The following is an 11,797-nucleotide window of genomic DNA, read 5'->3' on the forward strand; positions in this document are numbered from 1 at the left end:
CAGTAGAGACAAAGACCCTTTCCAACCCTTCTCTCTATAACTGGAATTTTAACAGGAATTACACAAGAAAGGATCAATGAGATGCGGGCTGCTCCAGAGCAGGTCATGATCTGTGACATTCATGACATACTTGCGACTGGACAAGACCTGAACAGGACTGATGCCCAAGGTGCTACGCTGGTGAGTGAAACTGCTGCGGCTTCGCTTTTGCCTTCCTTCAGCCCGTAGGTTACGAAACCTGCCCTGTGGCAGGAGTTATACAAAATCAACACGTACAACTCACTGAGAGGAGTGAGGAAGCTATTTTGACCTTTTTCTCTGTTTTAGTTTATTGTCACGTAGGAACAGGCTCTGTCCATGAGTACAGCTGACACAACTTGGTGTCTAACCCTGCGCTTTTTGAAGCGAATCCCTTGTTCATGTGAGCTGTCAGTTGTCCAGCAGCTCAGGTCCTGTAGCAAGGCTGCTGCGCTCCCAGGTCCTGTCTGACAGTGGCTGGTACCAGCAACTTCCAAAGATAGGTGCAAGAAATCCCGCAATGAGGAGTTGCAGAACGTAGCACTTGCGCTGACCTCTGGGGAAACGGGACTGAAAGACCTCACAGTAGTGTCTTGCTTCTCACTAGTCCTGTAGTCTGCCCTGACTCCCACAGAGGAGACGTGAGAGTCTTCTGGCTTTCATGGGAGCAGGATCTGGTGTGGGGCACTCTGGAGACTTTCTGCCTCCTCCTCGTTCTGCTTTGCATAGCATCTGGCTCATAGAGAGTCGATGGAGTGCTGTGTTTATTGGCATAGGATGGCATCTGCCCCTGGGCAGAGGAGAGCACCCAGGACAAATGTACAGCACAAAGCAAGCTGGCATCTGATTTGACTGGACAGGGACCAAGAAGGCTGAACAATCCTAGTCCTGTTCCCTTCTTTTTCACCTGCAAACGTGTCTCTTAAATCCTTGCTTACAGCAGTCCCAGCTTAGGGAAAGCTCAGTAATGCTGTCATATGTGTTGGGCCTTTCATACAACCTTGGTCATTTGATGCTTGGGTCCAGACATAACTGATATACAGGCCACGTGGTGTCATTTGTTTGATGGCCAGACCATGGCAGTGCATTCAGGTTTCTTAATCTAAATTGTCACCTATAGCACAGGTGTAAGGGGAGGGCAGGCTCCCTCCAATATAAGCTTGGATGAGTGAAGCTTTTATCGCAGCTTATTTTTTTTAACACGTTTTTACCTTTAGTGAGGATTATGTACACAAATTAAGCAGACCTCTTGGCTTCCGTTTTTATATCACCCCCAAGTGATTCCTTGTTAATTCATATGGCCTCTAGAGGGTATGACCCAGTGCCATAAAATTTATGTAGAAATTAATTGAATTGCCAGAAAGCATCAGAATTTATTTCCAGATGAATGTTTAACTTTGTGTGGTGGAACCCACATGGAAATTTTTGAGAAGCAGCTTTAATTCTCCTCTTCAGCATAGTTGAAATAGGATGAGCTCTGAGTGGAGTTCACACCTTCAGGTTAGTGCGTAGGTCAATGCTGTGCTCAGAGATGCACAGCAGACCACAATTATTAAAGTCTTCAGAGACATGAAGTGTTATGAGGGACCAAAGGAGACTATTATTGATGTCTCCAAAGTGATGGTTGTAGTTGGAAGACCATATCTGAAAAATCAGATACCCTTAACTAAAAGTAGCCAAAGATTTAAGTGTTTCTGATTTTCAAATGATGAAAACTACTGCAGGCTTACATTTTGATGGTGCTCTTTCCCTGCAGGTTGGGAAGTACTTAAGAATCCTTGATTTAAAATGTGAAAATGCTATTTTTCTAACCCATATATGTAAGTTATTTTAAGAACTGTTAAGCAGTTTCCTTTCCAAACAGAATTACATGCAGCTGAGTTTTAGTAACAGGAAGAACCTGCTTCTGACTTGATGGAAATGCATCTGCCAGATGTGAGATGTGCTGCCTGTCTAGATCTAGACTCGGGCGTTATCCAAGAAATGCCACTGAAACTTGGTGTAAAAAACCCTTCGTGGTACTTGCAGGTGGTTCATGCTCTGTTCCTTGTCTCCTAGCTGCATATAGCTGCAGCCAATGGTTATCTGCACGCAGCTGAAGTCCTTCTTGACCAGGGGGCAAGCCTGGATGTTAAGGACTGGGACGGCTGGGAACCTCTTCATGCTGCTGCTTTCTGGGGACAGGTAATGATTTTGTTGCAAATGTCGTGTATGAGGGTGACATTTATTTCTGCCTGGGTGAATTGTGGAGTACTGTGCAAATGGAAGAAATGGACTCTGTGGACAGTGCCAGATGAGGTCCTTGGGGCTCCAAAAAGAGCCTGTTGCTGAGAAAATTTGGGGAGAGTATGTTTGTGCAGTTGAATAGTAGGAACAATGTTTAGCACCACACACCTACCAGAATAATTTGAGGTGAGTTGAGCATGCACGCTATTGCTTCTTATCTTATTCCAGCTTTTCAGCTTTGAGGAGGAAAGCGATTGTCTAAAATACCTCTGTCAACTTGGCTTTCTTTCCCTTTATTTAGATGCAAATGGCTGAGTTGCTTGTGTCCCATGGGGCTAGTTTGAGTGCCAGGACATCTTTGGATGAGATGCCAATAGGTGAGTTTACTAAGCTTAAAAAAAAAAAAAAAAGAGATCACTAAGTGTACTGGAGTCTTCACATGGTGCTTACAGAAGCATTAATTTCATTTTTCAAGTGTCTTTAAAATCAAAGTTGCAGTTACTTTAACTGGGGCTGAAGTTTTAAAGTGCCTACAACACTTCTTCCTGCTCATAAAAACAAGGGAGAAGGAATTTCTCAAGTCTTTCTCCTGTGTGTTTCCACTCATGTTATCCTTCTGCCTGTGCTTGGGAGCCTCCCTGCTCTTACACTGTAGCCTTGGACTGAGCAGCTGTTGAGTGCAGCCCTAAGACTTGGGTGTCTAACTTCACTTTGATGCAGTGAAGTGTGGTAAGCTATAAGGGGTTGGAGAGGAAACAGAAAGCACACACGAGTCTTGGAACAGATTGGAAGTAAAAATGCCAAAGTGCTGGCACCTGACCATGTGTATTTTAACCTTGTGTCACATTTTCCTTTGGCAAAAGGTTTTCTGAGCCTTAATTGAAAAAGCTGTACATCCTCGTTTTGAAGGTTGAAAGTTCTTGTCTTCTACCCTGATCTGCTTGCTTTTGTCTCTATTCTTTTTTTGTTTTGGAGGCTTAAGTAGAAATGCTGTATGCAGGGGAGCTGCAGTCTGGTAATTACAGAAATTTCTTTTCCTCCAGTCTTGAAGCATTGAGACAGTGGTCAATATATCTCTCACCCTTCCATGGGTAAAGGTGCAGAGTGCTGCAAAGATGGGACAAAACCTAGCTAAAGAGCTGGATCATCACAAAGCTGAGCACCCGTTACAATCAGCAGCTCTTATTTTCTGCTCCTGTTTAGGTGTCCGGACCATTCTGCCTCTCCTCATTTGTTTGGAGCTTAATGCGCCTAAGCATATTCTGCTTAAATTTCCCTCCTCTTTCTCATAGCATTTGTAGTTGTATATACTAGGAAGGCACAATAGTAACATGGTGTTAATGGTACCTTGAACCATCTGATTAATGGCTTGGTTTGTGTGTGCCATAGATCTGTGTGAAGAGGAGGAATTCAAAGTATTACTTCTGGAGTTGAAACACAAACACGATGTGATCATGAAGTCTCAGTTGAGGCATAAATCCTCCCTGAGCCGAAGGACCTCCAGCACTGGCAGCCGGGGGTGAGTGCGTTGCTCCCTGCGGGTCACCCGGTGCGTTAGCTTGGGCACCCAGATGTGGTTGCAGAGCACCCTGCGGTCGGCGTGCGGAGAACAACCCGTCTGTCCTTTCTGAATGGACTCTGAAAGGCAGAAGCTGACTTGGGGTTGCTGAAGGCAGAGCTCCTTTGAAGAGTGGTTCTGTCAGTAGCAAGAGGTGGTGTTTCTTGGGCGGATAGTGGCTCTGCACTGTCATGGTTTAAGAACTGCTCCGAACAGAGGACCGAGTGGTGAGAATTTACCCTGTTAAATCACTGACACTGGTGTCTGAGAATCAGTGCTTCAAATGGATTAACTTGAGCATCTCAATAATATGTCTCATGGCCAAGATACTGTGCTCAGACACAGTTTGCACAGGTCTTTAGAAGATGTTTACTAGACACTAACGCAGTCCTGCTGCTGCAGACCACAAAACTCCCTAAACAGCCCGTGGGCCCTTTCCCTCTACATTTACTCCACTGGTTGCAGAGTAGATCCATCAGGTGAGCTGTGTGAGATCTAACGCAGATTTGCAGTACTACTTTAAAACTCCTTAAAATTCCTCCCACCTTCAATATCCACGCTAGTGCCTTTGCTTTGCGTGGGTGCTGGGAAGCTAAATTCATGTTCCATTCCAGTGGGAGAGGCTGTGAAGTGCGAGGAGGAGGTGAGAAGAGCTACAAGGTAAGAGGCAACGTCATGTCCTGATGACAGCACTGATGCCCCTGCTCCCTGTCCCGCAGGAAGGTGGTGAGGAGGGCCAGCCTTTCGGACCGAACCAACCTCTACAGGAAGGAGTGCGAGAAAGAGGCCATCGTCTGGCAGCAACTGGGGGCGGCAGAAGAAGGAAGAAACTCTGGTCTCATTGGAGAAATTGGGGAGACTCGGTCTGACCAGGAGAATACAGACCCCGTAAGAAATCTCTTCTGTATTATGGGAATCCCCGAAAAGGGCTGGTAGCGCAGGTTCAATAGCAATGGGGGCCCTGGGATGGAAGGTGGCTGAAAAATTCATAAACCTCATCCATCAGATGCAAGCAAAAGACGAAATTCTCATTTGGTATAAACTGAGATATCCCACTCAAGTAGGAGGACTGTTTTGGATTTACAGCTGCATAAATAGTTTTGAGATATGGCCCTAGTGAACCACGAAGTTCCAAAAAAATAGAGTGTGCTTTTCTCTTTACAGCTAACAAACTGATAATCACAAAAGAATTGTTTTGCAGTTATTTGGTTTTATTTCAGTTATTGTCATGTTACTTGCTTATCTATCTATATCTTTTTTTTTTCTTTTTGGTAAGTGAGTCCTTCTGAATTAATATTCCATGTTAGTGTTTGAGAACCAGCTCCTGGTTGGGGCTCACAGCATTACAGGGTGCTGTTAGTGGGTGAATTTCATGTTTGTGCTGCAGTACCTGTCTGGTGGAAAGGCTGAGTGTGAGCAGGCTTAGGAAGTTGTCACAGGGATGAACTGTGCTGTGGGGGACAGGGGAAGATGCTCTTCTTTCATGTCTTCTTGTTACAGAATTCATTGCTGGAGAACTCTTCCCTCCTTCCGGAGTTGGCAAACAAAAGCACCCAGTGTGACTCCGAAATCCCCCTCCAGAATGGACTCATGGCATCTGCCAGCACTTACCACTACACCTTTTCCAACGGGGACATTTGGAGCATGCACACTGACCCTGACAGTAATCCAGGCCACGTGCTGCCCTACGGCGATCCCGGGCTCCCTGACACGCAGCAGTTCTGGGATGCCTACAAGGAGCATAACCATCAAACGCTCTCCGAACTGAAGCGGCAGCGGGCTGCAGCCAAACTCCTCAATCACCCTTTCCTCAGCACCCACTTCAGCAGTGGCATGGGAGGAGTTGCTGAGAACGGGGGTGAGGCCAAGTCGCACCTAATCGGATCCAGGACTTCTCCCTACACCTCCAATGGGACCTCAGTGTATTACACAGTGTCCAGCGGTGATCCACCCCTCTTGAAATTCAAAGCTCCCATGGAGGAGATGGAAGAGAAGGTGCATGGGTGCTGCAGGATTTCCTAGTCTCATCTGTTTCTCACCTCAGAGGAGACAAGACGTGGGTGGGCTGGTTGGATCTATCGCAGTGGCCAGGTTGTTTGCATTCCAAAGGGAGAATTTGGTTATGGAGATCCTGACTGTGGTGGCCTCGTTCGTCTTGAATTGTACTTCACCCTGCCAATTACTTCCGTTGCAGTTGAATGAGTAATGCAGGTGGAGCAAGGCTCTTGGGAGAGGAAGGGATGCGCATCAATATGGTATAAAAAGAGTTGCCCTTGTCTTGCTCCCTGGGGAAGAAGGTATGGTGCACTGCCTCCCTGCCCTTGGGAAGTCATGAGATGCCTTGGAACAAAGAAAGGATCTGAATTAAAATCTTTGCATCTGAGCCTCTTGCTGTAAGTCACCGAACTTCTGGAAGGTGACAGTTCAGACCTGAATTTTCACTCCTGGGTGATGCACGTATCTTGGAGGGGAGATCAACTCCCACGCGGGGTTTGCAGGAGTGGACAGAGCTGTTTTCCGTACAGTTGGATCCAGCACTTACAGGGCCTGAGCAACAAGCAAGCGTAGATGCTGCGCTTGCTTTAGGAAGTTTGCAAGGTGTCATCTCCTTGCAGTGACGGCTCACCATCAAAAACTCCGCACTGGTTGAGTCTTGTTCTGCTCGCGTACGCTCATCGCTGCAGACTGCCATCGGGTTTTAAGCAGAACTTTTCCTGGAACAGGCTTCACTCAATAGGCTTTAAAACTGATGTTGCAATAAGGGGCCCTGGCAATAGAATTTTACTGCAATAAAATACTGACAAAGGTCTATATTGGGATAAGTAATTTAAAAAACTTATTTGTACTATTTAGACTCCTAATTTGTTAAAACTGAAGAGACTTTTGCTGATCTCACTTTCCTATTCATTGTTTGTTTACTCTGTACACTCAACACAGACTCTAGGGGCAGTATGCTTTGTGTTCTGTTTTTTCTGGATTACCAGAATCACAGGGCTCGGGAGGGATGAGGAGGAAAGGCTTGCAGACACTAATCTAGAAACGTCTCAAAAGCGTTTCTGATCTCTTTAGATGTTATGACGCTTGAGTTAACCTGCAGTCTTTGGCTGATAAATAACTGTTAAATCATTGCTTTGGCAGCTAACCATTGCAGCAAGGCAAGATATTATTTTTGTCTATTTTTGCAGCTCCTGTGCTGAAGTCATTAGTAGCTGTCAGAAGAAGACTTAAATGCCTTGATGTATACGGGGGTCGCCTAGCGCCGTGCAGTACTTGGCAAAGCCTCTCTGCCGTAGAGCGGTTGGCACAGCAACACCAGTGTCTTACTGTAGCTCATGTTAGCTCTGACAGACTACCTGAGAAACACCAGCACGGTGTAACCAGGGGGGTTGGCACTGGCTCTTCAGCAAGTTACGGCTTTGCATACCTGGGGAGGTGAAATGAGAGTGCCCTGTGGGAGACAGCTCTGAGGAGCTGGCCACAGTTGAGTTAACAAGTTGTATCTCCAGAAGTAACTGTAAATCTTCAACCCTTTTTCTGCACAGAGGGGCTATTGCACACATAACTATTTGCCTGCATGAATAGGTGTCTACTCAGGCAGCTTAAATTCCAGACTCTGAAAACATGAGCCTGTTTGGGTCTCTGTAAGCCATCAGTGGGTTAAATCCAGCTCATGTAGTTGTGCTTCAGCCAAGCAACAGCAAATGCAGCTTCCACTCATCTTCCTTTTAGCTGGCTCCTGTCAGACATCAACGTTACAGTTCACACATACGCCCCCCCCCCGTGGGGATCCTCACAGCCTTGCCTTTTTTAATAGGCTGTAAACAGCTGACTTAGGCTGCCAGTGACTGTTAAGTGCTCCCCATCGCTGGAGCTGGATATTTTATGGTACAGGGCTCTGGGCTCCTCATTCTCGGCCCCTTGAGGCGGCAGAGGTGGCTGTGTGGCACCACCACAACCACGCTGTGCAGGAAGCACTTTTGGACCTGTGAGGTTATTACCAGGTTGATCATTTACTCTTTTGACCTCTGAAGATACAATTCTCTTCCCTCACCAGTTTTAGGAACAAATTAGAAAATGGTAGCAGTTGATCTGATTTTTTTAAAACCTCGGTTCAGTTAAAGGCAGGGAGTTTCTTCCTGTGTTTTGAAACATTCAGAGAAGTTGGGCCTCCTCCACTATTGAAACGCATATGCTAAATACAAGACTAGAAAATACTACTTGTGCTTGGCTTAACCTTAAAGGATTTTAAAAGTCATTCTCTAGTAGAAAGAAGATGAGTTGGTAACCGGACAGACTTTACCACATCTGTGTGTTGTTAACAGTGGATCCTCTGATCACCTCGAGAAAATTCTTCTGGGATAACATCCAAGTGCAGCCTGGGTATTACTGAACAGGGGCAGATGATCTTTCAGATGCCGCTGTGCTCACATGGTGCTGGGGGTTGTCTCTCCACATCCATCCTAATGAGAATTCTGGACTCAGTTTAACAAATTTTGGTGCCACTATCCTTAGGCGGTTGTAAGTGGGGCCCAGCTGATGCCTTCATCCCAGGGAAGGAGGAGTTGGGCGCTTTTCCTTCTCAGAGCACTTTTGTGCTAGCGAATATATTGAATCCTGCCTAATTCTGAACAAACGAAAAGGAGACCGTTGAATGCAATAGTGTTAAGCAGTTTGAGGCTTGCTTTCACTGAGAGGTATTAACACATTAAAACTGTAGGAAGCGAGTCCATTTCAAACAGCTTTTAGTCCATTGGTATTTCGCTCTGTTCATATGTAAAACTCCAGGAACTCATCACTCTAGCTGTGATCTTGAGCAAACCAACAATTGATTTACTATCAGGCAAAAGATATCGTAGGTTCTAGATAACAAAACATGCCCCTAATTGCACTTTGTATTGTAATTGTAGAATTGGTCATAATACAGCTCTTCTGGCTTTGTCACTGTAAGGTAACACGCTCATTGAAGTCTAGTGCTGTCTGATTAAATGTAACCAATTCTTATTCAGATGAGAGAGTCACTAACTGATGAATCTTCCAGGATGTGTCTCACAGCTGTGCCAAGTATTTATCTACCACTGGCTTTGGGCTGAAGTTGCATCAAAGTGGGACTTGTGAAGGCTGTTGAAGAGTGACCTAGAATGGATTCATGCTTCTGCGTTGGTGATGTTCTGGGTGTCATGGTCACTGCCTGCAGGGCACTGGCAGATACGCTCAGGGAAGGAGCTGGTGGCTCACGCTGCGTGCAGAGTTGTTGGTTGTAGGTCTGGGATGAGCCATTCTGTAAACTGGATATTTAACCTGCTTCTGGTCAACTATTTTGTAAGGACAAACAGGCTTTTGGGGGATTTGTAAACACATAGATACTCTTATATGTGCATTGTAGGAGCCTACCTCTAGAAATAGGGCTTTTTATTATAAAATTTAGCAGTGTTACAACAATAGTGTTTTTTATATATGTGTGTTTCAAAGGCCATCCCAGTGGAAAGCTCTGAGATACACAGCAGAAGACACTTGGCTGTTTCATTGGACCTTAATATTGCTAAAAAGCTGTAGAAAGTAGAAATCATGTGATCAGCACTGGGCTTGTTAGAGGAAGATTTGGGGTTTTTTATGCTATACTCGGTGTTTTTAGGCTCAATAAATGTCTAAAAATAGATTCAAGGCCAGATTAGAGTCCCACTTCAGTGAGCAGAAAACCAAAGGTTGTAGTTGTTCATACAGACTGTGCAAAGATATGAGAACGTGGATGTATTGACGGGTCTGTTGTGGGCAGAGCTGCACGTGAGGATAACCTTGCAAAATCTTCCTGTATGCTGAAGTCATACTGTTTCTGGCAGACTAACTTGAGAGCAGCTTTACTTTCCAGGTTGAAAGACTTTTTTTAGATGGAAAAAAAGGTATCTCTCAAAATACTGTCTCTGCTTTACTGAGCTCAGCCAAGCAAGTCCCAGCACTGAAATGTTGGATAAGGGCTTAAGTACCATTGCTGGGATCTGTTTGATGTCAGACCTGGATCTGTATTTCACATACCAAGTGATGGGATTTTAGCCCACTTAGTCTCACTTCTGTGGTGCTCCAGAATCTTAAAACCCTTCCAGTATGGGGAAGAGCTGACTCTAGCTGATGTGATTCTATACCATCTTGCAGGTGTGGTTGAAGAACCACACGGATGAGGAACTCCTGGTAGGGAAGGAGAAGAGCATGGCAGGGCAATAGCAATAATGAATCAGTGCAATACTCAGTTGGGGCAGTGAATTCTTTAGTTTATTGAGCAGGGTCTTATTTCATGGGGTTGAAAGCACCTACAAGCTCCCAAATGGCATTACAACTTCTGTTTAGTGTCCTTTTGCTTTAATCTTGGAGCTGTTTACCCAAATCTTCTCTGCCGGAACTAAATCAGCACTACCATGAAACAGGAATATGCTAACTGAGAAAGCGATAGTGCTGGTCTCTAGTGAGCCACAGGTGAACTGTTGTTCATCTGCTGGAAGGTGTTCTCCCTACATCTGGATATTTCTGTGCCTTATCATACTTGCTAAAGGTAACTTATCTCTGGAAGGTTTGTGGTGACCATACAGTGCTGTTCTTTAACTTGGAGACTATTTTGCAAGGGGCTAACAGTTCAGAGCAGACCAGATTTTGAAGTTTTTATTTGCTCTTTCAATTTCTGTCATGATCACGGGTTCTCTCTTACTAAATACACAGAAAGGAAATGCACAAGGTCTTCATTCTAATTCAATGAATCACATTGACCTCCTTTGTTATAGCAGTTCTCTACAGGCAGAATCCAGAACACACTTGTAGCAGCAAGGTCTAGCTTCTTACTACAGAACACAGCTACTATTTACGTTTTTTTGTTCTGTTTTGCCTGTGGCTGTACAGCAGAATTTGTTGTCCCTGGTTGTTGTTCAGCTTTATCCTGCTGTTTTCACGTTGACCAAACTGGTAATGGACTTCTCAATTCCCCCACACAATTCAAGTACCACTGGCTTCTTCAGGCACCATCTGCCGTGGCACAATTACGACCTAGAATATTTTGCTATATTTCAACTGTGGAAGCTGTAGCAGAGGAGACTCTGCTCAAGATCTGTTCAAGATACCTGTTCCCAATGCAATTATCTCCATCCGCAGCTGGAAGGGAGATACGGGTTTTTAAACAGTGCAGGTGCAGCCTTAGTATTGTCACCTCTACGTCTTCAGCCTATAGATTGCAGTGTGAGAACGGGCTCCAGTGGTGTGGGTAACCCTGGTACAGCTCGGTGTGACTGCTGCATGTACAGGATAGCAACAAATGACGGCAGGCCTTCCGCAATAACTCGTAATTCTGTCGATCAGTAGTAAATGATGTACAAATAAAACTTGATGAAATGTTATTTTATGTGAAAAAAATAATGTAAGGACTGTATATTGTATTAGCAGCTTTGTGTATAAAATGGCATTTTGGCAATCAGAGTCTAATATATTTAAAACTTTTTTTAAAAAGGATATTTGATATTGTACGGAATTGACTTTATTGCTACTGTAAGTATGAAAAGATGGTTTCTTAACATGTTGAAGAAATGCATAAAATCTTAAATTGTATGTAAAACTCATGCCAAAAGGGTATGTCTGACAGTATTAGCACCTGACTCAGTGTCTTTAAGAGAGAGAGTGAATTTTTTAATTTAAAAATTATATTAAATTTCTTTTAATAATACAAAAAATGCCACTGAGGTTTTTTTTAATTGGTTTGCATCTTGGGACTCTGCCTAAACATCTCTGCCTCTCCTCCAACCGTAAGTACTGCCAGGAATGGCCTAGAAGAGAAAATCGAGGCACGGGGTTGGTGGAACTTTTGTTTTTCTGCTGGTGGCAGTAATTCCTTTGGGGGACAAGCAGGAAGGGCAAAATTGTAGCAGCCTTTCCTGGGTTTTGCTGTGTTCGAGGTGTTAGGCCAGGCGTCTGTTAGCATGGAAAGGGTCCTGCTCGGGGAGGTTTGATTCGGGGGAGGGTGGA

The 11,797-nt window shown here is 44.7% G+C and overlaps 1 protein-coding gene across 2 annotated transcripts in view; it reads left to right on the forward strand.

The window, feature by feature from the left end:
* The window catches only part of PPP1R16B (protein phosphatase 1 regulatory subunit 16B), a 65,354-nt gene extending 53,907 nt beyond the window's left edge, over nt 1–11,447 (forward strand). For both annotated transcript variants that reach the window (XM_068419648.1, XM_068419647.1), the window contains exons 6-11: nt 56–180; nt 2,077–2,202; nt 2,546–2,621; nt 3,634–3,763; nt 4,522–4,690; nt 5,303–11,447. In XM_068419648.1, the coding sequence (XP_068275749.1) occupies nt 56–180; nt 2,077–2,202; nt 2,546–2,621; nt 3,634–3,763; nt 4,522–4,690; nt 5,303–5,824 (1,148 nt within the window). In that variant the 3' untranslated portion in view covers nt 5,825–11,447. The remainder of the gene's footprint in view (nt 1–55; nt 181–2,076; nt 2,203–2,545; nt 2,622–3,633; nt 3,764–4,521; nt 4,691–5,302) is intronic.
* The last annotated feature ends 350 nt before the right edge of the window (nt 11,448–11,797 follow it).

This window comes from Nyctibius grandis, chromosome 28 (genome assembly GCF_013368605.1).
Source record: "Nyctibius grandis isolate bNycGra1 chromosome 28, bNycGra1.pri, whole genome shotgun sequence".
NCBI lineage: Eukaryota > Metazoa > Chordata > Aves > Nyctibiiformes > Nyctibiidae > Nyctibius > Nyctibius grandis.